This window comes from Pleurodeles waltl, chromosome 6, assembly GCF_031143425.1.
Source record: "Pleurodeles waltl isolate 20211129_DDA chromosome 6, aPleWal1.hap1.20221129, whole genome shotgun sequence".
In the NCBI taxonomy this organism is placed as follows: Eukaryota; Metazoa; Chordata; class Amphibia; order Caudata; family Salamandridae; genus Pleurodeles; species Pleurodeles waltl.
The window spans coordinates 136787362-136814999 of NC_090445.1; the positions used below are offsets into that span (position 1 = coordinate 136787362).

Consider the following 27638-nt stretch of genomic DNA (forward strand, 5'->3'; position numbering starts at 1 on the left):
TGTAGATAAGGAACCTGCAGTAAACATCCATCAGGTGGTGGTCACAATAGTGTCATTAAACAGACCAGTCAATCAGTGTAAAACCATTTATTACAAAAAGCAGATGTATGAAAAGGTTCAGAAATATTATACAAAGTAAGAAACAGAGAAAATATTTACAGGCAGACAGACAACAATGATACTGAGAAACAGACTTCGCAAAAGCATATTTTACAAAGCAGGCGCCAGAGATGAACTTCTAAAAGACCAAGAGCATAGCTGTGCTCAAGGGAACTTCCCGTAGGTGCTGTAACTAAATACCTAGGCAACTGACAGCCCTGCTTCCTAATTTATGAAACCAGTTTCCAGATCTTCATTATGCTGCCACGTTCTCAACCATGTAGAGAACCTTAAATTGAACTACACAGATCCAGTACTGCTAGAGGAAAAAAAAAAAAATCAGTCCGGGGCAGAAGAGCAAAAACAGTTTATATGGATCTATTCGCAGTTTACTTCGATTCTACAGAGCAGCTGCTTCTGTACTAATTGCCTCCTGGCTTTGACACTTGAATACATTTGCAATCGTGAGTCCTGCTATGGAATGCGGAGGGTGGCTACCAGTGACTCAAAAGCTGAAGAACGTATCCTGTACATTGCAGCTTCATAGACACAATAACACTTCCCAATAGGGATTCAGCACAGAAGCAGTAGTGCAGTGGAAGAAGAATGTAGGTAATAACTTAGAAAGTTTACAACGCTCCGTTTTTCAGTGGGGTTAAAAACCTGGACAGCACAAATTATATTGTAGCTGACCAGGTGGGGCTCTGCAGATGCTCTTAGGATGCAAACTGCACCATGGTTACAGGACACATGATGTTAGTCAAATGTGCTCCTCAAGATACAAAGCCATCAAACAGCCGAGCCATCAAACACCCAAGGCATCTGTCAGAAATGCCAACAGTGAGAAAAATATATGAAAGTGTCCAGGACTCAATTGTAAACCTGAGCCCCATCTCCGCTGGAAAGGACACGCAAGATCAGTACACATGCCACTCAGAGGAATGTAGGCGCCTGAACACTATTCGGATTCTTTACACTGGGTAAGCAAGTCTTTAAAAAGACCAGCATCACTAAGGATGGATGGATTGATTGGCATGCAACAAATAATCCAGTTTTGTTGCTCAGCAGTGTACCTCGAAAATTAATTTCACTCCACCAAAGCTCACTGACACCGGTATTCCCCTTCCTAATTCTGGGACAGCACACAAGAATGTGTGAATCCTTCATTGTAAACTGCTCCACAGCTTCTAGTTCAAGCTCGACTACACTGAGATGAAAGTTCATTTCTGCATTAGAGCTCGACTGGAATTTAGGGAATTAAAATGCACTATAAAACAGGCTACCATAAAATCGATAATTTAAGGATCCACTTGGTCATTCCGATTGGAGGACCCTATAGATTGCAGTTGTTGGCAAGCTAAAAACGTGCACTACCTGCATAAAACTCGCACAATATCCTGGTGATTCAGTCCATTGATGAGGGAGGTCTATCCAGCAACGAATGAATGCCAGTTCGCTTTAACCACGTAAAAGTCAAAGTATTTGTAATGTACGAACAAAGGAATACATCTAACAGAACATATCTTCATTATCGGTCTCGTACTCTGAATCAAAGGCATAACGAATTGGCTTCTTGGCGCGTCCAGGCATTGTGCGCGCAGCTGGAGCAGGCGTGTGCGCGCACGAGTCAGAGTCTGAATTGAGGAGCACGTGAAAACTGTCATCGGCATGGGTTTTGCTTTTCTGGAGAAGAGAAACAGGGAGTAACAATTGTTAGCAATCATGATGAAACTAGGCGCTATTCACAAGTATACATGAGGAAGGATACCTTTAGTAAAGCTTTTATGTGCAGTAGACACCAATTGCAGTAGTCCCATAGAAACACCTGATCTTACATTTAGCACAAACAGAACCTCTAAAAATAAAGACCATAAATTTGTCATTCCCTTGAGGTTTTGCTCCACAGTCAGCTGGCCAAGGCAGACACTAATCCCAGCAGTGTGGCAGAACTAGGCAAGATCTAGAAGAGTAAATCTCACAAAAGCACCCACTAAGCCATGCACCTCACCCTAGGATGTAGGTTTGAAGCCGTCACCCATTAATCTATTGCTGAGCCAACCTCAAACTCCGAATCCAAAAAGGATGAAGCATCCAAAATGGGCCACTTGCAATGTGATTTAATCAGTGATCAGAGTAAACTAAATCATCTTCAATATCTGCTGATGGAGTGATAAATCGATTGCAGTCTATGGATTATTCACACTACTTCAGAAGTCAGCTTCTTTGTTATCAGAGGTCAAACTTGCTAAGAAATGGTGAAAGTGGGAAAAAATGGCTATTCTAAAAGATGCCGATCATTACACTGTTTGAGAGTCAAAATGAGCCTGGTTCATGAACATGCTAACCAGCAGCAACAAGCATATTGCAGGTGAAGCGTGCAAGACTACACAACTGTGTAAATAAACATACTGACCTTAACAGCAGTTGTCTTCTTTTTCACTCCAAAATCCGAATCGGAATCTGAAGTTGAACCGTCGAAGTTTTTCCGCTTCCGGGGTTTTTCAGCTTTTTTCTTTGGCGCTGGCTTTTGCATCCCCGTGTCCAGCGACATCGTTTTGGAGGGTTTCGCCTTACTTGCCTTTGGTTTGCATAGTGCATCCATTATAGATGGTTGCTGCTTGTCTGCACCTGAAAAATATTAACCACATACGAGAATAATCAGATTGGTGCAATAGCCAGGTTTTTCATTTACTAGCAAGTGCAAAATACAATTTGAAGAAGATTACCGTCTGTACTGGCCGCTTTCTTGGGAGGAGCTCGCTTTTTAGGGGGTGGTTTCTCAGCAACTGGCTTGGCAGCAGGGACAACAGAACTAGACGTTCCACTTGCTTTGTCATCACTGTCCATGACATCAACTGGGTAAGATCAAGAGTGTAATTGTCAGATACCAAAGTTTGAATCACACACTAATTGCTGCCACATTTTGCATATTTACCCAAAACCCTTGTGAGGACTTTGAAAACAGTTCATGGGATGTGTGTGGTTCTAGAGGAAAACCTACTACAGGAAATCTGCCCTGGAGAAGTGTTATGAATGGATACCTCAGATATTCCCAAATGAATGGTACACCGGCAACGCAAGTGCCTTGATTAATTTGCTTCATGTAAATAAACATTCCCTTGTTTCCGCTTCTTTTTCTTGGTTTCAAGATCTATTGGGTACACCCTACTCATATTTTCATTACTCATATTGCAATACCAAAGTCTACATCATGCTTCGCTCATTTAGGCCTCGACTTTTCTCCTGCCCATACCCCAGTCCTTCTGTTCCATAGCATCGCTACTGTGGCATAGGGGGGTCTCCACATTTTGGAACTTCGGTGGGAGTTTCACTAGCCTGCTCACAGTGTTGGGAAAGTGAAGCAGAACCAAGAGATCTTGGACAGTCCACCAAGCACTATCAATTGCCGTCTGCTCACGAATGATTATAAATCCAACTCTTTAGATCTACGTACCAGATGTGCTCATTGAAGACTTCAGGCTGCCAAGAGTTTTGGTTGATTTTAACTTTTCAGTTTTCCTACAAAATAAAATATGCCAATGTTTATTACCACGATGCCTTGCCGCCTCCTCCCACCCTGTTGCAAGATAAACCTACTGTAGAAAATGTTAACAGATAGCTTTCCAAATAATCTATTGACCTTGCAGTCAATAACATTTACGGATGGGGTCCTCAAGTGTTCCGCTGAAATGCTGGCAGCAGTTTTACCAGACTGTACGATGGGTATAGCACCATTACCAAGCACTGGGTAATGAACAATCAAAGTAAGAATTGGTTGTGTGGGAGAAAGTCCCTTCCGCTATGGCACTTGTAAGGTAAAACTGAGTAAGGCCCCATTGCGCCCCTGCTTCCCCAACACCCATCTTTGTTTCACCACAGCCAATCAAGCTATACTCAGGGATTCTTGGTGGCAGCTACGCCTATGCACAGAAGTCCCTTGCGGCAACCAGACTTTCCAAACAAATTAATACTCCACAAATAATTCAGCAAATTTAAATATGGTACAGATAAGAGCAGCACTGATAACTGCAGTAACATACAACAACCAATCCAGCAAGGCTTGGACATACAGTCAACTAGTTCCTGGCATCTGGACCACAGGCTTGCCGATAAATCTTTATGGCAACACATGCCATTCAGTCCCCAGAAGATGGCGAAGGACCAATTTAAAGCTTATACGAAATTAAGACACCTAGTAATAATTACTGTTCAGATTGTTGCAAGGACTGGCTATTGCAATAACTACTGAAAGGAGGCTGCAGTCTTAAAAACACATTTTACTTGCAGATAAGTGCAGTAAGCAAAGAAACATAGAATGCAAGACATTATCCTATGGCCCTCAGACCAAATGAGCATGATTTAATAGAAGGTGAAGTTCTGGCACATCCCAGGCCTACATTTCAACGACTTTAGTTGAGGTTAGTACATACCTATGCAAAGATAGTTACTAGACTATCTAGCAGTGAAGTAGTTCTCACATTCAATACTCACTTAGGTTGAGGTTTTGGCGCTGGGGGTTTAGGAGCTGGACTCTCGTCGTCCGAGATGACCTTGAACTCATCATCGCTGAGTTCCTGAGAATTATTTTTCGTTGGATTACTATTCTCTGCATCACTTGCACTAGAATTTTGATCCATTAGCTTCCTGGGTTTACCTATAGGATACAGGGTAGCAGTGGAAGGTTAAACCCAAGCTTAGTAACCAGTTTTTTAAATAAAAAAAAAAAAAGGTTATAAAATCCCAAATCAACATGTCTTACTTGCTTGTGGTGGTCTTTTGGGGCTAGCTGATGAATCAGCCTGTGCTTCTCCTTCACTGTCAGAGCCAGACCAGGGATTTTTTGCTTTTTTAACCGGTTTGAATGGTAGCACGGCTTGTTTCTTCCCTTTACCTCCCTTGGAACCTAAACATAGAACATTAAATCCATTATCTACTTACAATAAACAACCCTTTGGTCCAGTTGATTTGATTCGTTACATAAGGCAAATATGAACACAAATTGCAAAATGAAGTGAATATGAGAAGTCAAAAAGCATGGGCTTGCTGAGGTTTTTAACTAAAGGGGCCTGATGGAGCAGCACAAGGCCCTGCAGACCAGAAAGAGGCGACTGAGCAGAACTCAGTTACCTGTACTTCAACAGCATTGGACCAAATAAGACCAAAGCTCAGTACATTTATAGTGCTTACCTTTTTCAGGTTTCTCTTTTTTAGCCAGCCTCTCAGCCAGGTTTAGCGATTCAAGTTGCTCAGGGGAGTCCCCATCTTCCTCAAACTCTATTTTGACAGCAACATCTTCTCCCTGGGAAAAACACCACAACATTCATATTGTTCTAGTCAAGGCTAGTTGCAAGTGCCTTGAGGACAGGTGCTATTCTGTTAAACCTTTTCTGAAGGACCGGACTTTTACATTTTTCCCTGAATCATTGAATACACGGTTTTGAATTGATTCTGCATTTTTAGCCACAAAGGTACATCGGATCACATAAAAGCCATTTTGCGTGAGCAGGTATATCCATGTCGAAAACAATTTGTAGCAAAGCACTTTTTAAAAGTCCCCATGGAATAACCATAGCAAACTTCATAAAACTACACTTCGAATAAGATCCATATTAAGCAGACTAGCTTAAAGGTAAGCAAAACGTAGACATTATGCATTTTGTCAACTGGCATTAAGGAAAACATGACAGTTTATCAATTTAACACTCTCTTCTAGAGCACGATAAATAATTACATGTTATGGACTTCAGCAAGCCTGAATTGGAAACAATTCTGTTGAGTTTATAAAGCGCACTGAAGTGAAAACTTGGCAAGTCATTGCTCTACCTTAATGCGCTTCCGGACTTTCTTGGTAGCCTCTACTTTCATTGCGGTGGTGACACGGGGGACAATTCTCCTTCCATGTGGGGATGGCATGATTTCATCCAGCTGCGCTTTCCTCGGCTTGCTAGCTTTGCCCTTTTGTCCCTTGACGGGGATTCCAGCAGCAGCATCTGCGCGCTCTGTGGCTTCCACGACCTGTTGAGTGTTTAAAGACAAAGCTCACAACAGTGAAGATCCTTCAAAGACTAGACAGCTGCTAATGCACCTGAGCCGGCACGGCATCTGTATTTTACTATGAGGTCAAGGCTTTGGGCCAGTTTGTGCCAGAGTAAGTTTCTCCGTTCAAGACCCAATACTGAGAAAAATGATGGAATGGTCGCCCCAAGACTACAGAAGCAATGGTTTTATGTCAAGAAACAAGTGTAAATGGTTTAATTGCGCATAATATTATTAAAATATGTTTAAACCCTGAATGCTTCAGAACATTGACAGCCCAGTGCAAACAGAATGCAGAACAGTAGTGACAAACTGACAATGTAATCGAGATACTTACGTCTAGCTCGTTGATTAAAGCAACAAGATCATCCTTCCACAAGTCGGCATGAGTCTTACTCTTCAGTGTAGTCAGCTCAACCATCTAAAAACAATGAGCGAATAGTGCTTTAATTTAGGAGCCATATGTATGTATTTGGTGGTGTCTTTTTATATTTTTCTTGAACAGAAGTAATTAAACTCTCCTGGAGAGCAAACAAATCAATTGTTTGGCAATTGGTGTTGGAGATTGTGGAGGAATGGTCCTTTCCTCACGTTTGCACCCGTGAAATCTGAGCGCCATAAGGTGGACCTTTAGGATGGTGCAATATATACATATATATATCTACACACGTATAAAGCAGACCTATGGACTAGATAAGTTAAAAGGATCCAACTACAAAGCTAGAAGTTAAGTTTACTAAGCCATGTAAAGTACATATATTTAGCTCATTAAAGGAATCAAGCAGTTTAAACATTTATTAATTCCAAATATTAGTGATTAATTTGAGAAGCTGGAGACCACTGAAGTGGCTAAAGTGGTAACATGCTAACTTCAAAGCAGTGATCTGGTATATCTAACTAGGAAAATATCAGATCAAATAGGAAAATAAGAAAAAAATAGATGGACACAGTAAGTGAAAAATAAAAATAGAAAGATTAGTCCAGGTGACCGTGCCATAAAATGGCACAAAAATGGATATTTGTAGGCAAGGATTTGTCATACAGAACTATCACTTTTAGTCACACAAGATAATTTGGTGGAAGGAAGATCGATGGATTGAATAGAACCTACGGTTAGAGAACATGCATACATGCTATGGCGTAAACTGAATTTCTCCATTACGCTCGACCCCTAAATTGGTACAGCTAGTGTTTTCACAAAACATATTCCAGCTCACCTTGGTATCCCTCTGTTTGCAGAGCTCATCTTTCTTTTCCTTTGTCAGGTACCACATCGGCATGTTCAGCAGGTAATTGAAATCTGGCCCAGAAGTGGGGGCTGTGGACTCCCCTTCTTCCTCCTCAATCATTTCACCAGCCTCTTCCTGTAGGCAACATGCAACAGAGTATGTTTAGGGCACCGTTTTCAGCTGATTAGTATGTCTGACATTCGAGAGCAAGATTGCAAAGGTGTCTAGACAAGAAATGTACTTGATCCAACTTTGTGGGCCAACTTGACAAGCTTGTTTCTCTAGCTAAAAGGGGTACATAACGGGAATCACATCCAAACAAGACCATCTCGACCATTGATGGACAACTTTCATTCCACTGCCTAACACAACTTGGACAATAGGAGGGCCGAGTGCTCTGCATGGTCACTAAATCCCAGGACTCATAATAGACATGATCACACAACAGACTAATGCGCCTAAACACGAAGCAAACCATCACACACCTTTTCTTGAGATTGTTTCCATGTCTTCACTGGATCAGAATCATAGCCTCGGTCCACCAGCAACTGGATGAGCTCTTTCTTGGGTTTATTTTCTGCAACAAAAAAAAGTCCGGTAAGCATGGTTATAAAGGGGAGCTAGCTAAACGTCCGGCTACAGGTACAGTCTACCGGGAAAAAAACTGGCAACAAGCTGCAGAGCTGTATCAAGTCTAAAAAGTTCACGACAAATCTTCTGGTTCACACATCTCTTCTAGGAGTGCCAAAAAAGCCACATCACTACCGAGTAAGATGGGTCTGCCTGTATGTCAGTCTTTACCATAATCATCTTCAGTCCAAATTCCCAACTGAAACTGGTGAGAAATGTCCCACACTAGTAAACCTTTAACACTAGCACTCCAGTATGAACTAAAAGTAGAGGGTCTCTCAAAAAGGGCCCATTTCCGAAGGGTATTCATTTTAGCTCCCTTGGTAGCAGTGTGGCATTGTACTCCCCACTGCCTTCAGACAATTTTGGCCACAAAGTTTTGAGGAGCACAGAGAGAATTTCAAAACAAATCAGCAGAGATTCAAATTAAATACAGAGCATAAGAACTGAAGCTTTCAAACAGTCCTAATCAAGACAGCATGGTTCTGAAAAAGTTGTAGCCCTACCCCTCTTTACGTACCAATCACAACCTTGCCCTCTATTTTCTCCAAAATAAAGCGAGCCTGGTTGGTGAGCTTGGACGCTTCTGCTGTCAGCATTCCCACCTGCCACTCTTTCCTAAGTCCATAGTACTGCAGTCGGAGTTCATAAAACTCCTTCAGAATATCCATCACGCTCTCATATTTTTTAAGGCAGCCAACATGGTCAAACAGCACCTGTGAAGAAGGACACTTTGTTAAGCGACATCTTGTTGCCAACCAGACTTAACGTGGTATTTTCTGGATTGTGACAACTTCATATATCCACATAACATTCATTATAAAAAATGTGAACTGAACACCCCCGTTTTGACACATTTATCCTGCAGAACCTCTATATTTAACATCCCTAGGTGCAAAACTGCCACCTCCACAACTTTTTGCCAATTGTTACCTGGTTGCATTAATGAGATTCCTGCTGCGGTTTAAACTGAATAGGTTTCAGAGTGTCTGATTACTAGGGACACAATTGGGACAAGTTAAAAAGAGGTTGTGGAGGACTGATGCCTTTGAGTACAAGCTGAAAGTGACCAATAAAAAAAAGATTGCAAAATATTGGACATGCACATGTCAACCTCTGGTGGCACTGGAAATAACACTGCTTACTGAAAATTGAAAAGGAATCAAATGTACTTTCACATTGACTACAGACTAAATACACAAGTATGCTAAATTATCTGTTAAAAAGGACGCAAAATAACTTGTCGAAGGCCTGGTCCTCAGCTCAAAGGAAATGAAAACCTTGCTTCAGGTATCCAACCTAGAGTACATCACAACCCATTCCGTTCAGCTGTGCGGATTCACAACGTAAAAAGATTTGTATAACTGAATCGTACCATGGAGTTACAGGTGAGTGGCGTCTGTAGCTTGAAAACCTTGTGCAGCCCCGCAGCCTCTGCCTCAGCCAACTTCTGCTCGGTCATAGTAATCACGAAGCGCACGGTGGTGTCCGTGTGGTACTCCCTGTAGTCCTGGATAAGCGGCGGAGTCTTGTCAGTACCATTCATCATGGGCTCCAGCACCTGCTCTTTGTATGCCTGCGAAGATGAAGGGGAGACGTGTTGCACACATTGAACTTCTCATAGGCACAACGTAGTTCTGTGCTCGGATACCCAAGTACTTATAGATCTGCATTCAATACATTACAGATCTTAACACTTCACATTCTATCACTGCAACTTAAAAGCAAGGGGGCATAATTGACTTTGCACATTCTCCCATTACTTTCAAATGGGCCATCCCATTGCCACCTAAGCTGAAGAGGAAAAGCTGCTGTAAGTTCCACAAATTACACATTTGGTACGTCAAACTTATCCTCATCTGCCACAAATGATTTTTAGAGCACATTAAGCCACTTGGCACCCTAGACTTAAATTTCAAACAGCTCCACACCACAAGTGGAACACTTGTAAGACAGTACTACATACTGGGCCATGTTACCAGCTTGTGTAGGCGGCTAACCCTGCTAAACACATTGTTCCAGACCCTATGCACTTAGTCCACTTCCTTCACCTCAATGGGGCTAGGAGCCAGACTGCTCTGCAACACGTACGATTGGGCCATGGGCACCTTCTGCATACACAGCAAAAGCTGGAAGCTCTAGGGTACCATGTTCACAAAGATGCTTGCCCATCCAGTTCTGGTGGTTTTTACTGCAGGCACAACCTTTCTTTCTAAATTGGTTTTAACTCTTCAATTTAGTCCCAAGCAAACCTGTAAGATTTAGCAGACTATGTATTCTTGAACTGGTTTAATATAAAGCTGCTTAACATTTAAATATTATGCAACCCTGTAGTTTTTAAATTGGGTATAGATCGGTTTATAAATTGGTTATAAGGATTTTCCTGGCTTAATCGCCTCCTTCAAAGTATTTTTGCTTCTGTATATTCGGTTTAAGTCAGTCTGAATTGCTCCTTAGCACTAGGACTTTTTTGGTTCACTGTTTCTTTCCAACTGATCCCCAAAAATGATTTAATTAATTCACCATGCCTGTGCTGGTGGTGATTTCTTATCCAATTAAACCTACCCACTACCATGGGATGCTTTGAAAGAAGAAAAAAAGTCCTGTGCACCACCTCCCCCAATTAATGTGTATGGATATGATCTATCAGCCGCCTGTGGATTCATGCGTAAGATTTGAGAGCTGTAAGGGTGGTCTTTCCTATGCAGGTGTAATTCCCCCATCAGGCATTTATAAGACCCTCTTCCATTCAGTTTTTGCACCCATTAGAAAGGACTGAAATAATGCCAAATTATCTGCTTGTTTTACCTAGTACACATTGACCCATTCAGCAAAAGCCACCTTCATGCTTTATCCACATATTTGTAAGCAAGGTTGAAGTTTGCTCTTCTGGTAATGGCTATGCCCACCCATTTGGTTTTACATTTGCCAAATGTGAAAACTGCCTGGGAGACCATTTTGACTTTAGCCTCCAAGTGCTCCTACTGAAAGTTTGACCATGTAAACATTTTTTCTAGTAGATTGTGTTTAGGGTCCTTGCATGTTTTAGATGGTCTATTAAGCCACTCTCACGTTAAAGATAGTCATGCTTAAATATCTAGGTCAGTGTTTTGACATATCTTGGTCTGCTTGTGCAAAGCGATCAGGTATCCTGGGACCTAGTTAGCAGCTCATTCCTTTCCACTTGTGTCTAGATGCTTCAACTCTAAACAACAAACCTTGAGACATATTGCCAGACAAATTCACCTACTTTAATTCCATTGTCTTTGGCCAAGAGTAAGAAAGCAGAGCAGCGCATGCTTACCTGAGTCCACGTCCGGACTGGAAGCTCCGAAATCTCAATTGTTGTTTCATCGATAACTGCCACTTCACCATTCACAACGTACTGGGATGGACCCAATTCTTGAATAACCCCTTTGAAATTCTTGTAGCTTGGAAGCTAATGAAAGAACAAAAGAAAACTAAGCGTCTGTCCATCTTAGAGCAGCTCCACCCATGACTGAGAAGACCACCAACTCACCATAAGTAGAGGCTCCTCTCCTTCCAGCATTCGGCGGATATTGTTTATGACTTCGCGGACATCATAGTTGGGAATCCTACATGCCCAGCCAGTTCCAATACCCTCAGCACCATTAACCAACACCATTGGAATGATGGGCATGTACCACTCGGGCTCCACCCGCTGATTATCATCACGGATAAACTTCAGAACATTGTCGTCCATCGCTGGGAACAGCAGTCGGGCCACAGTACTACAAGAAGGACAACCGCATGAGCTGGCATTCAGAGCTTGCATAGAAGGTCACTAACAAGCAAGCAGTTTAATTTACTAGAGTATGGTGGTAGAAAACCAAAAGAAAGATTGATCCGTATTCAGGACTGTGATGAAAAGTGGATTTAAAAGCTCAAATGGACCATAAAAAGCAGACTTACCTGAGCATTGTGAAGATATATCGGGGGCTGGCAGCATCTTTACCACCATGCAGCCGCGTACCAAACTGACCAATGGGCTGCAGAAGGTTGATATTGTTGCTACCCACAAAGTTCTGTGCCAAATTAATAATGGTGGCCATCAGGGAAGTCTGAAAGGAAAAAACACCACCACCATGAATGCGTGGCAGAGACCACAGAGAATGGCAAAAGCAGCTGTCGACTGGCACCCTTGAGAGTGACAATCGTGACTTGTAGCTGTACCCACACCTGAAGCACACTTGCTTCAAGATTTCTTTTCTTGCCACATGAGCAGTGTGGTCACTTAGGATTAGGACCAACCACATTGTGCACTAGCTACAAACCATCCCAGTTCAAGCTCTGTAGCCATTCAATGCAGGTTGGAGTTGTTTAGGCCCCATCCTGTGAGCTGCACTTCTTTGAAAGCATCCACAGGCAGTGAACAATCATAACTACCACAGTGGTATCTGGCTTGGTAAAACATGCTTTAACTACACCCGAACAACTTATGTTTGGGAAATTACATGATAGGAGTAGGCGAGAATGGGAGTCTCCTTCATTCCAAGGTATGGAAACAATATCTGGGACAAAAGGTGAATCAATCTACCTGCAGATTTGGCAGTTTCTCACTTACCTCACCATGGTGATAAGCAGACATCTCTGCCACAGAACCAGCCAGCTGAGCCACCTTAACCTCCCGCTTGTCATTTCTTTTGAAGCAGGTAAATAGAACTTTCCTCTGCCCGGGCTTCAAGCCTGTTATCGATGACATAAAAAACAAATATTTCCAAAATGAATTTCCAAACTCAAGCTCCTCTTAGGCGTAGAGGCTGCCAGGGTGATATTAACTCACCGTCCACAAGCGATGGGATGGAGCGCTCGTTGTCAGAGTTGGAGAACAGGATCAGCTCCTTGTTGATGAATTCATTGTAAGTCAGCTGCTTTGTGGCTGATCCGTACAAGTAATCCTGTTAAAAAAGACTTTGTTTTAAGTTTTAAGCCAATCAAGGTCCTGCTTACATCATTTGAATTCTGAGCAAAGCAGCGGACAACCCAAAATACTAAACAAGGTTAAAATAAAAATACTCACCTCTGGTAGGCCAAGTAACCTGCGCTGCCTGCGGTCTACCATGAAGTTAGTCAGCCATTCTTTGCGGTCATCAACCTGCTTCTTACTAAAGGCCTACAAGACCAAAAAGGACAATTAAAACACTGGAAACCACATTCAATTTGTAGAAACTATATTAAACTAACAATCTGCATTGGTCTGAGCAAAAGTTCAAGTATCGACTGAACAGGAGTCAGTCTGCAGCTATGAGGGTCGGAGTGTCTTGTAAAACAGTGTCACTGGGATGAGATGGGGTATTGTGGGCTGGAGTGGGAAGTAAAGGTACAAACCTCTGAAGGGGTAAAAATGATCACTTTCAGTACCACCTAGTAACTTGGCCACCATCAACAGTCAGGTGGGCAGTACCACAATTACTGTATGACATTTGTAAACTACTCCATGAAGTCATACTGGATGAGGTACCTGTACCTTAACTAGCATTACCACCTCCAAATAGATGACTGCTTTTAAAGTAAAATGTATACACCACATATTCGGGACATTTTGGGCCGGGAGGGATCAAGTTAAGCAGATATCAGTTTTGCTGCGATATTGTTTAGTTATTAGGGTAAGCATATACATTCTAAATTAAAATGTGTTTGACGCGCATCATTATTTGGAAAATCTGACTCATGGTACAACCCAACTGCAGTAAAACTAGATCGGATACCAGGACATTGAATGTCACCAAACTGGATGACAACCAGATTTCAGCAACAACCTGTTCAGTGGGCAAGAAGATGGTTTATAAAATCTCTACAATGGCTGGGTAGAAAAGGAAGTATTAGAATACATTACCAAGGATATCGCAGCATCATCCTCGGGGCCCGCATACTTGAATGGGATGCGATGCCGACTCATATCGGCAAAGTATTCTTTAGCCTCTTTAGATGTGCTCGTACCCAAACCTGAAAAAGCCAATTTTTGCTCGGTTAAGCTATGCACACCGCAGTACTTCATGTCACGGGCAAGTCAATTCTCTCCCAGGCCCACTCCTTTTACATGTGTCGTAACTACTAGTAACATGGTAGGGGTTCCATGAACAACCTCCAGAACCTGGCACCATACATTTGTATTGCCAGGAAGAGAACCCAAGGCTGCTCTGTAAAGAGCTGGCAAACGTAAGGTAGAACAATGGATTTTTGGGGGTGGAGGGATGAGTTCGTGCAGAAATAAACTGCAGTGCTGAGGGTAAGGCCCGATGCAGGATACGGGCCGCTACGTAAAGTAACCAGTCAGGTATTGTCAAGTGCAAATTCTGCCACTGGAAGAGACTCTGGGTTATCTGGCAAGAAAGCCTCCTCTGTTAAGGCTTGCAGTGAAATGGGAGCACAAAAGCATTGTCTAATGAGATGCTGAGTGGGCACTGAGGCAAGTGAATGACAGGTCATAGTTTGGTGTGCCGCGATGCACCTGTGGCTTCCTCACGGCATTCTCTCTAGTTGCGTACCAAGCTGGGTGAGAAAAATGTTACTGTTGCAGTTTAATACCTCTATTAGGGTCCTTCACGAATAGGCTCAAAAGAGGACCATGGCTCTCATATGCCATTTTGGTATTTCCATGTAGAAATGCATTTTCTTTACATGCGCATGAAAGCTCTGGGCAAATCACGACAGTCCCATCTCAGGCCATGGCACATCACTTGTTTAGTAATAGCTGGTTCAATAGTTTCATCATGACGCTCACTATGTGTACACACTTACTGAGGAGGTCAACGTGTGTGTATATTATATATATATATATATATATATATATATATATATATATATATATATATATATATATATATACACACACACACACACATATACACACACTTTTTAATTTAGGGTACACTTGTATTGTTTGCCTTCAGTACTGCAGGCAATGGAGCTGTGTTATCACTGAGTGATGATACCATTAGTGACATTCTTTACAGGAGAATCACACTTTCTTTGGGTGCATTCACCATGCAGTCCTGTGCTCTTCAGAAAGGATAACATTACCTTGTGTTACCACAAAAACTTGTTCTGGTCTATTCACTTGCTTAGGGGCCAAACGTCCAATTAGGATACCAAGAAATCACTGCACACACCTCACTGCAGACATTAGTTTAACTTTCACCATCAGGACTGACATTTAGAACATCTACTGCTGGTAGATGCATCTTAGTCCTATGGGTTTAAGAGGAATCAATTGCATGTGCAATTTTCTAGTTACAATGACCCGCACACAGCTCTGTAGTGATGCTTGTTATGGGCTCAAGATGACTGCAAGAAAAAATATCTGCTCTATGGTTCTCTTACAGGTTCAAGACTTACATGGAGCAACTTTTCAGGCAGCAAGGGCATTTCTCTCCCCAGACACTGAACTGGAACTTGGATAAGAGCACTTTTAAAGTGGATTTTATTGTGAGTTACAGCTCTTGGCTCCATGTCAAGAGGATTACCTTTGAGCAAAGTCCAGTTTTTGCAAATGTTATTCTTCATGTTGGAACTTTCCTTTCCGAGTATAAGTATGACCCTACCAGTCTAGTATGCTGTTAGCTAAATAGCCAAAAACTGTCAGGAGAATATCTACATGCAAAGTCCAGGTGGCAGCCAAGCACCATCAACGGTGTGCTAGATATTGGTATCAAAGGGCAAAGAATACCTGGCCAACAAATCAATGTATGCTGCTAGCACCATATTAAAATACCATAATGCACATAAAATAAGTTCACCAATACACCTGTGATCTTCGACCAGAACTGTAAATTACCCCAAATTACATCAGTACTGATGCAATGTCTGGGCATACCCCAAATAGCAGTAACAGAACAAAAATGGCTTACTTGGCTCGTCGTGAGCACTACCACACAGGGTTTATAACAAACCTTTGTAGTACTTGATCTTCCAGTTTTTATGGGAGTCTGTCGAGTTCTTCCACTCTTCAAATTCAGGGATACTGTAGAATGACAACTCTTTCTTGTTTTTTGAAACCTACGGCAAAAAACAAACCCAAACATTAAACCCCCCAATCTCATAATAGCAGCATCTTACTTTTTAGCTGTCACAATGTAAGGGAGCATCTTCTTAGATTTGCCGCTTGCAACTAACACCATACCTATTCCTAGGACCTTACAAACACCACTCATTTGAAAGATCAACCCATGCACATATTCACTACACAGGAACTCCCCCACTCATCTTCCAGACCGATTCCATATTTGACCTACCTAGAAGAGGCAGGATAAAAAGGTGTTCATATAGCATGATGGGTACAGGTGTGGTGTCACTAAGTTCCTTAGCATAACTAAAATACACTTCTAGCATGAGGCTTCCCATTGATAATGCTTAAAACTATATCCAATCGGTCTACAGGTGTAGCTAAAAGCAAATGTGAATATGTTATAGTTACCTTCACAATGGGAGTGATAAACTCTTCGAGGAACTTGTGTCGCAGTAGAGAAGGCCAGTTGTGATGGATGAAATTAATCAGCAAACCTTTGATGTGAGAGCCATCTTGATCCTGCAAGGTAAGTTAATTTAATGAGAAAAGGCATCCAAAGCACCAACGTTAAACTAATATTGTTCCTGGAACTAGATCACTGGAAACCTTTGCAATGACGGCATCTCCATGTTGCACCAAAATGCAGCAGAACGAAGATTTACAAACTCTGAATGTACAGAAGTACTTCCATTCCAGTTACAAGAACATTGTTCCTGCATGATCCTATCATGCATGTCTACTATCTCACTCAATGACCATCATGCCAGCCACACTTCATCCTCTGCAGTTTGCAGCACAGTTCAAAATAAGCTGCTGCCATGGGGGCAGACATTCCCTTTACATGTAAGCAAAGTATCTGCCAAAACACTGCTTTGAATTGTGTTTTTTTAAACTGCACAGGGAATTCCAGCTTTGCCTTCAGACTCTTACTCTGTACCCAGTTGGCTGAGGACTAGTTATTTCAAGTGGGAATTGGACATTCACAGCATAGCATAAGGCTGCTCACTGAGTCAAATTGTTCTTGAAACCGGGAATCCTAGCCCACAGAACTTCCAGATTATATGGCTTAAAGGCCATAAACTGTGTAATATGCCTTAACTTCATTTCCAGAGTAAAGCCCCACCTGATCGGTCATGATCATCAGTCTTCCGTAACGCAGTGATCGCAGAGACTCGTCATCATCATACTTTTTCTTGTATTGAAGCCCCATTATCTTAATGATGTTGTTGATTTCAGCATTTTCCATGATCTAAAAAGACACAAAAAGGTCATTTTAAGGGAAAGGACCAGAAAAAGTACAGAAACAGTGAAGGGTTCCCTGCAAACCAACCACATTTATGACCAATCGAAAACAAAGAAATTGACACATTCACAGCAAATTCCTATAATTCATCTAACTCCTGGGGTCTGTGACATATTCCCAGGGAGTCTGCAAGCCTGGGCCAGCTGGGGCCGTCTGACAAGCATGTGCGGGTTTTTATGTTTATTACTTCCTTTGTGCAGCAGTTTAAGGCACTGCAAAGTTCCTTGTACATCCAGCAACTTTTAGGCAAATCTAACGTTGTCCAGACAACTCTGGTGATTAATGCACCACCTGGAGAGGTGGCAGTTTTGACTCACCTAAGGTAGAGCAGGTGGTTAGTTATGCCTGCTGCAAAGAATGTGTATCATGCAAAGAACAGTATATATATATATATATATATATATATATATATATATATATATATATATATATATATATATATATGTATGTGCCTAGCACAGTGGATTACTGCTTTTGTCAGATTCTTCTGTTACTGTGCAGTTAAGTTACAACTGTAATTAGCACAGTGAGCTATGAACTGTCAGATCTGCATGCAAACTGCATGGCACAAATTAGAAAGTTATGTCTCCCAATGCAGTCTCATCTTCCTTTTCCTGCTAAAAAGGGTTTGCTTGCCCAGAAATACGTTCTCTTTATTAAAGTCAACGCTAACCATGGGGTTATGTTCTGAATCTTAGAAAATGCCGACCAGTTTGGGTGACGTGTGACTCCTACACCTTGTATGTCCCTGTAAAGAACCTCTGCATTGAGAGCGAGAGAAAGCCTAAGCGTGCTGAGAGAAGTAGACCGCTAGGCAGGACTCCGCGAGCAAGTTTGATTCTCTAATGGACTATGGGAAGTTGTTTCACATATTGACCAATATTTTAAGAGAACCATCAAACCCCAAGAAACCATCTAGTTTATGGATAATTCAGAAAGAGAAATGGCCTCACAATTGGTACCCATAAGTCCATGGCCTAATTGTGCAAAGCGAGCACCACCATACATCCTTGAGCAGGTTACAATCTACACCGTCTCATAACAGAGCCACACAGACCATCATACAGCCATTAAGCAAGGAGGGATAGGACTTACAATCTAGGCCTATTTGAGACAATTTAGAGCAAAGTTAGCACTAGCGACAGATTGTAAAAGGAGAGACAAGTGACTTATACAGAGTGCTGCACAATGTACGGGTGCAGGCTAGTACAATCACAATCATTAAAAAACAGCCAAGGTACTCCTATGTCTAGAAGCCCCACAGACTGGGCGGTTCGCAAGTTTGAGATTTACTGTACGCAAACCAGACATCAAGATTGAACGAAAAAAACAAAAGTCACCTACCTGTTTATGAGAAGCTTCACGAACGTTGAGCAATTTTCCTCTTAAGGGGAACACACCATATCTGTCCCTTCCAACTACTCCAAGACCAGACACAGCCAATGTCTTGGCTGAGTCTCCTTCAGTCAGAATGAGTGTGCACTGCTGGGAATTTTTGCTTCCTACAAAGGATAGATTAACAAAGAAACGGCATTAAACTTGTACTCGGAGGCAAGTAGTTACTTTCTGAAGCTGAGGGACAGAGACCCAGTAACAAACCTAAAAAGTGCTTAATTTCACTTTAATACAGCAACTCCCTTGCCCCCAGACACACAAACCATTACAACTCACAAGACACACTGGAAAATATCTAACTCAGTCCCAACTTATTTTCTAGTGCTCATGTGCGAGGGAAACTAGTAGCTGTCTTCAGACATGCAGTGGGGCCTCGCACGCCAGCTCCACTGCTGAATCTCAATGCAGAAAGGTAATAGCCCTGCACGCAGCACTGAACAAAACTAACCTGCATCGTTGGCATCATCCAGCTTAGGAATGCCCTTGATTTTTGTGTGCTTCACTGCAGAACATTTCTTATTCAGCTGGGACTGGGCTTTGAACTTCACCCAGTTCAGGATGCTTTCAACAATTCCGCAACTAACAGCCTAAAACGAAACAGTACTTTACTTGGTCAAAGGGTTTTCATGCTCTCAGCTCGACATAGGGGAGAAAAAACAGACAAGTTCCCTAGCCACAATCACCATCCATCTAGACTTCCCTTTCAGCTCACAACCAAAGTTAGTTGAATGAATTTAAATTTTAGCATGAAGAGGGAAACTAATCCTCTGACCACAGAGGCCGAAAGAGAAGTAAAGTTCATATGAGCATGAATATTCAGGCAGATGGGGAGGAATGCGACCGTACGAATAAAACTACTTTTTGAGCAGGTGCCTCACTGCTCATTACATGATCAAGAACTGATTTTAGTGTTAACTGAAAACTCCACTTACAGCTTTAACAAACTTTTCAGACAATGGACACTTGGATCCAAAGCTTTTGGCTTGAAGAGTCATGTTCTCCTTGGTCTGGGAGTCAAAGGTTGGGTTTTCAATCAGGGAGTTCACAAAGATCCACATGTGGTTCTTCACCTGCAAAGGAGTAGGAAATGTGTTAGGTCTTCTATCGGGAAACACCAAACATAGGCCTACTATTCATTTTCAAACAGATTTATGCACCAACTTAAAAAAACTTAACCAAGCTGTGAGAAAGTGTGAGAGGTTGGGAGGCAGCACCACCACCCACAGTCAATTCCATTAATGCAGCGAGGCAGAAGCCTCACCTGTGACCAGTGAGTGGGACATACCTGAAATGGCTTCACTGCAACGCCACCTTTGTTCTTCCTCTTCACAACTTCAATCAGTTTGGCAATGATCTGGTCAGCAACGAAGTCAACGTGCCGACCGCCCTGAAGAGGAGAAAGTTAGTTAAAATAGAATGTTACCACCTAAAAGCATGCAACGAGGTCAAACCCAGATGCCTGGCACACTGGAGGGGCTCTCTGCATCATCACTACTGCAGAGCAGCAATTTAGCATTGTCCACTCCCTTCGATGGAGCCCCCTTGTCCATCTCAGAAAGAAATGGAAACAAGTGGCCATGTTTCAGAATAAAGCGCTGAGCACAAACGGAAAAACCTATATGTTCAACCAAATACTACTGTGGTTACCAATTTGTAGGTTTTTTTGCAACATTCTTCTACTTTGGCATTGGTTAATTAATCACCTTTTAGAAGACCACAAAGAGGGGCGAGGCTGGGTTCCAACATGTAAACCGGTTTAGAGAGCTCACTTTATATTTAGACTAATGGTAAATTGAGGCAAACGTTAGCGAAAACACGAGGTACCTTGGTGGTGGCGATGCTGTTCACAAAGCTGATCTGCTGGAAGCCCTTCTCGCTCATCGTCAGGCACACCTCCCACCGATCATTCACTACTTCATGGATAACTTTCAGGGGGTTGCCAGTCTCATCTATCTTGTCCTTCACATACATCTCCACGTAGCTACGGAATCCATTGACCTGAGGGGGTGGAGTGGAAAGAGACAGCAAAAGAATTATGGATATCCATCAGTGGTAAGCAACTCAGAAAAGGCTGCTCTCTTCTCGGTTTTAGCAAGACTGGCACATATTGCAGCCCTGGCGAACAAGTCTTGGATGGCAGCATAAAAGGGGCTCCATGTCCATTCCGTTGTCTTTCAGCAGCTGGTACATAAGTATTTTTCAGAATAACTATTTTCAATTAGTGAAGCTCCTGGAACACTAAAGTCACTCAGAACCCACAAAGCGTGAACCCTCATATCTTTGCGACAATGCACATTGAGAATTTGGTGCTGTCACACATCCTGATAAAGTTAACGTCAATACTGATGACCAAATTTTACAAGATTTAGAAACTGGAGAGGGCACCGTCCAGGTCGTTGGTTATGAACTCCTTTGCAGAATGGCTGAGGTGATGGTATCTTACTTAAGCAATGGTTAGGAGATAGATGCCCTTATATGCTGGCGTAATACTCACCTCCCAAAAGTCTGATAAATGAAACAAGATTGGTTCAAATCTTGCGGATATATGACTATGCCTGGGCCCTAAAAGCGAACTTAGTGCCCAATAATTGCACTACGCTGAGGGCAAATACAAACGCAGGGAAGGTGGTGGATTGCTCCATTGAACCAGACCCCCCAAAAGTTGTTCACATAATGGAAAGTTGTGGGCTCCATTAGCTCCTAATGCTCAGAAGTGGGCTTGTTGGTGCCAAGAGGGACCCTGCACGTCGCTGGAGGAGCAAAAAAGCCCCGCGAGAGTGACTTAGGCAGGAACTACTGCTCTAAAGGTAACTATACAAACCAAGAAGCTGCATAAATAAGTGCAGTATGTGGGATCCGTCGTGGGAACATTGACATGACTATGTGCAACAGGGCGAGAAGCCTGCTGTGCGAGGATATATTGTAACTTACTTACAGGATATGAAACACTAACCATCAGTGTCTGCCACCAGTATAAAAATGCAGAATGGCCGAACCTGGACGATTCCCCACACGACAGTAGACAACCTAGGATAAAATGGTTTGGCAGCAGTCCTAGCGCATAATGCAAACGACGAGATAATGGGCTAATAAGCCCCACGGCAGGAAATATGATCTAATACTGCTGAGTATCATCTTTCTGGGAATTCACAACTTGACAGGTAGTCAGTCAAGACGGGCACATCTCTGAATGACCCAATGCAGGAGAAGCAGTGTACATCTAACAGACCAGAAAACAAGTTCCACCGTTGAACAAAAATTAACGAGTGGTCAAGTGAGCTGTGGATACAGTTCTCAAATGGAGAAAGAAAGCGCGACTCGAGCGGCCTCCTTTAATACTCACCGGCAGCTTCTTGCCGTTGAGGAAGACTTTCACACCCTTGGCGGCGCCAGCAATGTCATAAGCTCTACGAGACATTAGGGCCACGATGTCCGCATCCAGGATGTCCATCTTGAATTTGCTCAGATCAGGTTGGAAGGTGATGCAGGTGTAATCATCGCCATCAAAGTGCTTCAGCTTGGCATCCGCTGCATTTGACATATTATTGGTCCAAGTCTAACAAAGAACACAAGCAGCGAAAGTAAGTTTCAGAAGATGCAACAGCACTGACATAACCAGCTTCCATTTTACTGTAGAGGCGTGTGGCATAATGTATTAACGACGTACCCAACAGGGGGCACGCAAATACTGCCTAATAAGGTGTAGTCCAGGACACTACATTTAGTTAGTTTCAAACACACTGCTCTGTACCTGTTTGAACGTTTTCTTGTACTCCCGACATGCAGTCTCCACTGTAAATTTGTTGCTGAAGATGTTGCACAATTTGGCTCCATAGCCGTTTCTTCCACCTGAAAACCACGCCAGCGTTGAATCAGGTTACTTTTATATTAAACAGATGAAAGCCAGCGCCTCGCAAAAAAACATTGTCAAAGGCGTCATGTTGGCCACGAACTACTGCGTACACCATTTGCCAAAAGGGCTTACCTGTAACTTTCTTCTGGTCGTCATCATAGTTACTGGAAGTTAATAGCTGTCCAAATATGAGCGCAGGTACGTAGACCTTTTCCACTTTATGTTCTACCACTGGGATACCTTTCCCATTATTCCACACGCTGATCGTGTTGTTACCTCTGAAAAATGGCAAACAAATGCATCAGTCAAAGGACACGAGGTTTAGTTCTACAAAAATATACACACCCACTAGACCAGCCCAGGGAGCTCGATGGTCTGATAGCTTCACACAGAATCATCGAAGTATTCGAACACGACGCACTACCTTTGTTTATACCCAGCACTAATAGGACAAGAGGTTTTTATTTTATTTTTAAATAAGCAGAACAGAGACCTGCATAGCCTTGAGACCCGCACGGGTGAGTAGCGCGCTTTATAAATGATAATGATTTGATTTGTGTGTTTATAAAAACCCAAGAATTACCATATCAATGCTTGGATGCCTGCAATGCCAACAATTGACACATGGTGGCAGCAAAGGTCATGCCTTCAGTCATGAAGGTAATTACAAGGCTTTAAACTTTCCGACACAATGGGAAGTGAGTGGCAATGTATTTTCCACGATAAGTGGGCGCTCTACTGCATCTCATTATCGCCTGGAAACAAAATTCTAAGACTGTCTGTATAGAGACGGTAAAACAAGCTCAGATTATAGCACAAAACACTATGCTCTTTTTATATCACTGAGACAGACCATCAGACCTTTAAGTGGAGTGACCCATTTGGCCGCGCAGTGGAAGCGCTATGCAAAGGATGCCTGGTTACCTTCCAGTTGGGTATTGCTGTGTTTGGATGTTGAATTGGTACTACATATGTGAAACCTTTGACCAAAAAGTGCTACATAATTTAGTCAAACCTGACAACTTGGTCCTCCCCTGTTGCATAATTCCAGTGGCCCTACGTACAAGTCAATAAATAATAAAAACAACCGACTACATCTTTCTAGTGGTCTTTCAACAGCCATTTTTGTTACCCACAAGTACTAGCTGCACCCAAGGCTTAAGGATGAAACCCTGAGCTGACCTCAGGTATTTTAACTTGGGCGATACAAGACAGATTTAGAGGGAGTGCGCAAGATTACTTACGGGTCAATATCAATCTTGATGCAGGTCATGCTGCTGTCCCTCTGCTTGTTATCAGCAGCGTTCACTGAAAGAGAAGAGATGCTTAGCGCCTTTAATGCAACAGGCAGGCCCTACTCAATAAGAACATAAACGGGACCAGACAGGTAGTCACTGCAAGGTGCATGCTCACTTGGGGTATACACAGGTACACAGTGCAGTTCTACACACACTGCACAATATAAAGCTGCTTCACACACCCTCAAATCCCGGCCTTTGTCAGAGCTACTGTGACTGCCCTACGGCATAAACTTCGAAAAAGTTGTGCAGCGTGGTTAAAGCTTAAAAACAATAATAAACCTTCAGACGCGACAGCCCGTGTCACCGCCGTTTTTTTTTTTGCTTTATGGAAATGTAAAAACGGTGAGGAAATCGTCACCGGTGGGGGAAGGTCTAGAGAGCACACGGGCGAGGGGGCATCAGAGGGGAGAGAAGCACGCGGGTAGACAGCTCCACAAAATACACACTCGTGGAGTGCTCAACACAAAAGGAGTGCTTGAAAACAATCAGTGGACGCATATGTCAGCCATGAGTTGTAAAGAGGCATTATCATGGGAGGGACGAAAAGACTGACAAGCGAGGACATGAATAAGAAACAGTCAAATGAAAGTGACATGAAAGCTAACCAATGACAAGCGAAGGGCACACTCAAGCTCATGCTCTTGGTAAGCAACAACATGACAAACCATCTAGTAGCTCAAGCTGAAAAACAAGCAGTCACGATTTTCTGTATTCTGCCCCCACCTCTGACATCTCATGATTTAATCATAGATATATGCAATTTTAGTTTTTCTAGTGGGATAATGTGTACACATTTAACATACCTAAAATTTCATCAAAAATTTTGTACAACCCAGGAACAAATGTCACATCTCTGCAGTTCATCCCAACAGATTCATCGTACACCCACATTTGCTGAAAGAAAAAAAAGGAAATTTAAAGATTGAGTTCCGTTCCTCCAGACAGGGAATTGGATATTTGAGGCTTTGAGACGGCTATCGAATATATATCTACATAGCTCAGTGTTCACAAGTGGGCACCAATGTTCCCAAAGTAAGCATGAACAATTTTAAGTACAGTCCTTTGATAGTTTTGATGTAAATTGATCTAAGGGGGGCTACTGAATATTGTCAGTAAAGACCCCTCCAACCCCTTACCTGTGTCACCGGTTCCACAGAACCAATGTACGTGTCCGGTCGGAGCAAAATATGCTCCAACTGCGTCTTCTTCTGGTAGATTCTTTCGACAGATAACCTCCTGTCGGCATCACTGCTTTTCTTCACTTTCAGGACGGGCGTGTTCTCAATTGCCTGAGATATAAGCAAACACAAATGAGTGAAACACGCTACAAGTAATGTGTCTGAGCACTGTTTTGCACGCGCATTAAGTAATCTACTCCAGAAACCTCATGGGGCAGTGTGAACGATTCAGGTGCAATGCTTACAATGACACTCGAAGACTGCAACAGCGTATTGCTTGGATTTAGCAATCCTGCTTATAACTAAATGTAAGTTAAAACAAGTGTAAAACGCTCAAAAAGAGCAAGGGCGATACATGAGTCATTTTCACTGTCAAACACTTGCTAAACCGGGAACACCAAAAAAGCGTGTGACTTCTAACAGCAAGCCTGCTGCCCGATAGAAACAGAATGTTTCAAGCGCGTGTCGCACATTTCACCAATAATTTAATACTTTGACTTTGTGAATTGGGCAACTAGTGAAAGTTTTGAATTGTTCAAGATACAGAATAGACACATAGCAAACACATACGGTTAAGTGTATCTATTAAAGGAATCGACTCAAATCGATTAAAAACAAGATAGACGTACTGTTAAACTTAAGTGTTAAAATAATCGTTTTCATACACCATCGGGAAATATGCCCTTTTAGCTACAACGTTAAGCAGACAGCTTAGGAAAGTGCACCTCGAATACGACGGTTTTGTGCAGTTAAGCTGAATGCACCGACTACACGTATTAAAACCAAACTTTTCATTCTAGAAAAGTAAAACATCAAGCACTTCTCAAAATTAGACAGTGAGAAAATTAAAGAACCGGTAGTTTTGGTGCGCCAACTACCACCGCTCACTGTGCTGAGCATCATCGGCTAGGAACGACCACCAAGTGCGCCGTTACAACCTCGTCAGGGGTAGTAAGCGCTACATAAAAGAAGATCAAATTCCAGAACCAACGACTACTCAACGAACCAGCCTAAATCCAGAAGTGACGTTCACTGGTAAGTACATTAAGAGGATGGCGACCATGACGCGCCTCCAGTCACCCACTTACCCAACTCATGCACAGCTCGACGTCTAGACTAACGGCCTCCCAGCGCCCCCACGGGGCCAGAGGTAACCAGGGATCTCAAAACAAGGTATCAACCCATGTAGGCACCCGAAAATACAAAGATGGAGCAAAATTACACCCAAAGAGAAATTAAATCCACCGTAGCCATTTACGCCCATCCTCCGCGTCCACAGCAACTAAGCATGTTCCTTCACAGCCTCGTACCCAGAGGAACTTCCCAACAGCCTTTTCAGCTCAGATGCATCTTCTACCAGTCTCACCTACAGACAGGTACTCCCACTAACTGCAGCCCCGCACCCCACACCCCCTCCCCTGCAGACACTGCACCCACACCCCCTCCCCTGCAGACACTGCACCCCACACCCCCTCCCCTGCAGACACTGCACCCCACACCCCCTCCCCTGCAGACACTGCACCCCACACCCCCTCCCCTGCAGACACTGCACCCCAATCTCACCGGCAGGCACTGTACCCCGCACCTCAATCTCATCGGCAGGCACTGTACCCCGCACCTCAATCTCATCGGCAGGCACTGTACCCCGCACCTCAATCTCATCGGCAGGCACTGTACCCCGCACCTCAATCTCATCGGCAGGCACTGTACCCCGCACCCCAATCTCATCGGCAGGCACTGTACCCCGCACCCCAATCTCATCGGCAGGCACGCATCCCACACCGCAGCCTCACCCGCAGACATTCACTCCACACCAGTCACATGCAGAGATCTATGATTCCCACCGGAGCCTCGCCTGCTTAGACCTGCACCCCACACCGAAGCATCATCGGCTGAGAGATCCCTTTCCGCGGTCTCACAAGAAGCACAACTAACGTCAGTCACTGCATAGCCACGCGTCTCCCACTGCAGCCTCGTCCGCAGAAACACGCATACATCTCAACGGAAAAAAACTCCCCCCAGAAACACTGTGCCCCCCCTCGACTAATTGAAACATGACCACCACTGGCCTCGCTCGGGGACGGACCTACAACCTCATCCTAACTAGCAGGCCTGCACCCAAAGCCACGGTTTGCCCTCGGTGTCGCTTGCACACACCATCAGGCCAGGCTTGGCCCCTCCCGCCAAAATGTCAGTGTTAGGCCACCAAAGTCACTGTCTCACACAGCACCCCCGAGCCGAACCCCACAAAGAACACTGAGAGCCATATAATGAACCCTACCGCACAGCCCCTCTCAGAGTATCGTTTTCTAGGAAAACTACCCGAACCTTAACGTCACAGATTAAGCGTCCCCTAATGAAGATGCATCCGGGGTAACGAGATCACCCCCAAACCTCTTGTACATCCCCAATTTATTTTAGCTCAGACTCACCCGCAGGGGCACGGTCTCTCCAGATTCCTCCATGGCGCGAACAAAGAGTGGAAAACTAACGCAAGAACGATGAAACCGAGGGCGGCGAGAAGCAGACGCACTGGCCCAGTGCTAGCGCTGATGACAGCCGACCGATGAATGAGGCGCGGGCGC

The 27638-nt window shown here is 43.3% G+C and overlaps 1 protein-coding gene across 1 annotated transcript; it reads right to left on the reverse strand.

Annotated features, from left to right (window-relative positions):
- Positions 1 to 72: 72 nt before the first annotated feature.
- Positions 73 to 27638, reverse strand: TOP2A (DNA topoisomerase II alpha). Its single transcript, XM_069237592.1, has 35 exons — positions 27486 to 27638; positions 25012 to 25164; positions 24679 to 24769; positions 23819 to 23882; positions 22707 to 22852; positions 22473 to 22570; positions 22065 to 22277; positions 20546 to 20719; positions 20007 to 20108; positions 19654 to 19791; positions 19170 to 19308; positions 18671 to 18828; positions 17147 to 17272; positions 16432 to 16542; positions 15908 to 16013; positions 13852 to 13961; positions 13036 to 13128; positions 12799 to 12913; positions 12580 to 12701; positions 11928 to 12076; positions 11515 to 11746; positions 11299 to 11433; positions 9370 to 9570; positions 8515 to 8710; positions 7850 to 7941; positions 7353 to 7499; positions 6473 to 6556; positions 5923 to 6114; positions 5287 to 5398; positions 4859 to 5002; positions 4591 to 4753; positions 3554 to 3618; positions 2826 to 2954; positions 2513 to 2727; positions 73 to 1782 (listed from the first exon to the last, which is right to left on the reverse strand). Exons 1-35 carry the CDS (start codon positions 27516 to 27518, stop codon positions 1609 to 1611), a joined length of 4722 nt encoding a protein of 1573 aa, XP_069093693.1. The 5' UTR covers positions 27519 to 27638; the 3' UTR covers positions 73 to 1608.